We start from the raw sequence: 3,106 nt of genomic DNA, 5'->3' as shown, positions 1-3,106 counted from the left end.
CTTACCCAACCGTCGGCCCGACGCCCGGACGGTGAATTTAAAGTCGGTCAATGTAAGCATTGCATCGTGTCGTCAACAAAGTATTCTTGCGTGGCACAAAGCCATTACTATCACTGCTATGTGTTATGGTAGCAATCTGCGATACCCTAAAGCCGTTCCTTCAACCTTGACAATGAAACAAACACAAAGCGCGTTAGCCAATTCTTTTTGCTTTTTTCGTCACCACTCAGAGCAATCGAGGTATCCCAGGGTGCGCGAAGAAGAAAAACCGGTAATGAAAATAATGTGCCGTCGACAGGTCACTTTCATGTTAAATCTCGCTTATTCATTATCGAATCGGGCTACGGGTACGATCACGACAAAAGCCTGCAAGTTCCACTATTTATGAGACACGGAACTGCATCTGGTGGCACAAAGGCGCTGACTAGTTGATGATACGAAAGTACATACCCGATAGATTCTGTAATCTCTACTCTCTGCGGAGGACTCCGCGCTCCAGGTTAATAACGGATGGGGATGGGGGAGGGTGTGAGATGATGTTCAGGGGCAATACACATGTAAAGCGAGTCCAGTGCCAGAATACAGACTCTCTACTCCGTACCAAAAAACGCCAAGAAATCAAGCAACGGTCCAAAAGCCAAGATGAAGTTTCGACTCGTATACCTCGCGGCGGCGGCGTTGGCCGTCCCAGCTGCCCAGTCTCACCTCACCACGCGCCAAAAGTCATCCAGCAACTGGGCCGGTGCCGTCCACACCACGCCCTCCTCCGTGTCCTTCGTCACCGGGACCGTCACGCTGCCCGAATACAAGCGAGACCCCGGGCTCGGCGCCTCCTTCTGGGTGGGCATCGACGGCGCAACGTGCCGCGATGCCATTCTCCAGACGGGCGTCGACTACCTCAACGACTCGGTGTACCCTTGGTACGAATGGTACCCGGCCGACGCGAGGCTGTACGCGCAGCCGCTGTCCGCGCAGCCGGGCGACAGGATCCGCATGAGTGTCAATGCCACGAGCGCCACGTCGGGAGTTGCTACCCTGGAGAACTTGACGACGGGGGAGGCGGCGCGTGGCGAGATGAAGAACCAGAAGCGGCTTTGCTTGAGGGACGCCAATTGGATCGTGGAGCTTTTGCCAACAAAGGGTCTTATTGACTTTGGGGTCGTCAGGTTTGAGGCGGTTGAGTGGCATGGCGGTGAGGGGAGCAAAGGCGCGTCAGCGGCGAGGGTTTATGATATTGAAAAGGCCGGGAGGAAGAGCACGAAGTGCAGTGCTGGGAAGGATGTTGTTTGCGAGTTCTCGCAACATCCGTAGGCTGATACGCTTCGATGGAAACTTGGCTATAAAGCCCATCGAATTGGCAGTGCCGAATTGTCACGTGTGGAATCTGCATGGAGTGATTATGCCGCAGACATCTTGGTAAAATTGTATCAGTACCAGTATAACTACTAGTATAGACCAACAAATAGCATCAGTCACTAAAATCCCCCCTTTGCGGCCCAGTAATGGTTGACTCCGCAACGTCAAGTTTACTTGATGCTTCAGTTCTATGTACAAGTCAACTGGGGCAGTCGAAAAGGCAAATTCAGGTATTATGTAGTCTCAATACAAGCATCTACCCGGTCTTTGTATTCGCCGCGTCCAAGCTCTGCTTCTTATTTTCCGCGCTAAATTCATCAAAGAATTCCTTTGCATACGGTGGCAAGTCCACCCGGTTGTACGGGCCAGGAATCGGTTCGCCCATCGTCGAATAAATCGGCACCACACCCGTCCACACTGTGTTCAACGCATCCTCGTTCTCCAAATCATGCTTGTCGTCCGAGACGCCACCATCGCGGTACTTGGCACTCCCCGAAGCAATCTTCACTTTGAGGATGCTCGTACTCTGCATTTCGGCATTCGTCGGCGGCAAGCGGCTGTTCTTCCAGCGATCCGGCACGACAGAATTGGTTATGAGCTCCATAGCGTACAGCTTCTCCTCCTGGTCCTCGACAAGACTGGCGTGGCCGAAGAGTAAAGCAGAACGGTAGTTATAGCTGTGGTTGAAAGCGGAGAGAGCGAGGATGAGACCGTCGACGTGGGAGACTGCACAAGAGACGGGCATGCCGTCTTCGCCAGCACCGCGGCCAAGGTTGAAGAGGCGCGAGGAGACGTAGCCATGGATGTAGAGATCCAGAGGATCACCTAGATCGGCGGACGGCCGGTCAAAGGAGCCCATCTGGCCGATCATGGGGAGGGTGACTGGGAAAGGAGAATTGGGGACGTTGAATGAGACATGGATGAGTTGGCTGGAGTTGATGAGAGAGTGGATCTTTTCGAGAGCATAGATACCTAGAATGCTTAGTTAGTCGGCTGAATATAAGTGATTAAGTAGAGTTGTTGAGTTTGATTGTCATCGTTACCTCGGTCGCCCTTTCTGTTGACAAGATTTGTTGCGTCCTTGGGATACTCGAGCTCGTAGCGACCCATGATGATTGCGGGGGATGAGTATGTAGTATACTTAAGTAGTCTTGGTGCAGTTCGAGTATATTCTGAGGCGTCTTGCCAGAAGATGGCAGATGTGCTCCTTCGATAAAAACAAATGACAAGATATACTTCCTTATATATTCGTTGTCAGGCTTTGACTCACGTTTACCCGTCAAGTTGATCTGCTTTGGAGGTTGCGGTGACAATCGTGAGGTTACGTCAGGCTGCCTCAGCCGCTGCGTCAAATGCTTTACTCACAACTTCCCACGGCGCCAGAGTCAAATGGTTTCTATGTACATCTCGTTTTACGATGTGTCAGCGTCGGAAGGTGATTTGCCTGCTGGGCGATTTCTCCCTTGCCTGCCTGCCTGCCTGCCTGCTTGCTTGCTTGTAGTGCGGAGGGCGCTTTGCAACCGCAACGCGGTGATTCGACGAGGCGATGACGACAGCGGGGTTCCAGCAGGCTTAACATTCGAGTACTAGTAATAGTAGTAGTAGTACTACTACTACAGTTGGCTAACCACGGAGACCCGCGGACGACGGCTGCAGCTAGGAAGCATGTTTATGGAACTTGGCCACGTTCTGCGGATGGATGCCGTTTAGGCGTATGTAGTATTAAGCAGATCTGGGACTGCCTGGTCCT

General features: G+C 52.4%; 2 protein-coding genes across 2 annotated transcripts; one reads left to right on the top strand and one right to left on the bottom strand.

Moving 5' to 3' along the window:
- Positions 1 to 642: 642 nt before the first annotated feature.
- On the top strand, positions 643 to 1,311 carry PRTA_2 (Aspergillopepsin-2; the record flags this gene model as incomplete). The annotated part of the gene is made up of 1 exon (XM_014691606.1): positions 643 to 1,311. One exon carries the CDS (start codon positions 643 to 645, stop codon positions 1,309 to 1,311), a length of 669 nt encoding a protein of 222 aa, XP_014547092.1.
- A 301-nt stretch (positions 1,312 to 1,612) lies between these two features.
- On the bottom strand, positions 1,613 to 2,466 carry G6M90_00g037300 (uncharacterized protein; the record flags this gene model as incomplete). Its single annotated transcript, XM_014691605.1, has 2 exons — positions 1,613 to 2,328; positions 2,400 to 2,466. 2 exons carry the CDS (start codon positions 2,464 to 2,466, stop codon positions 1,613 to 1,615), a joined length of 783 nt encoding a protein of 260 aa, XP_014547091.1.
- Between the last annotated feature and the right edge of the window lie 640 nt (positions 2,467 to 3,106).

The sequence above is a fragment of the Metarhizium brunneum genome, chromosome 2, assembly GCF_013426205.1.
Source record: "Metarhizium brunneum chromosome 2, complete sequence".
NCBI lineage: Eukaryota > Fungi > Ascomycota > Sordariomycetes > Hypocreales > Clavicipitaceae > Metarhizium > Metarhizium brunneum.
Note: the sequence above shows the minus strand (reverse complement) of the source record. Positions and strands in the feature narration are given on the sequence as shown.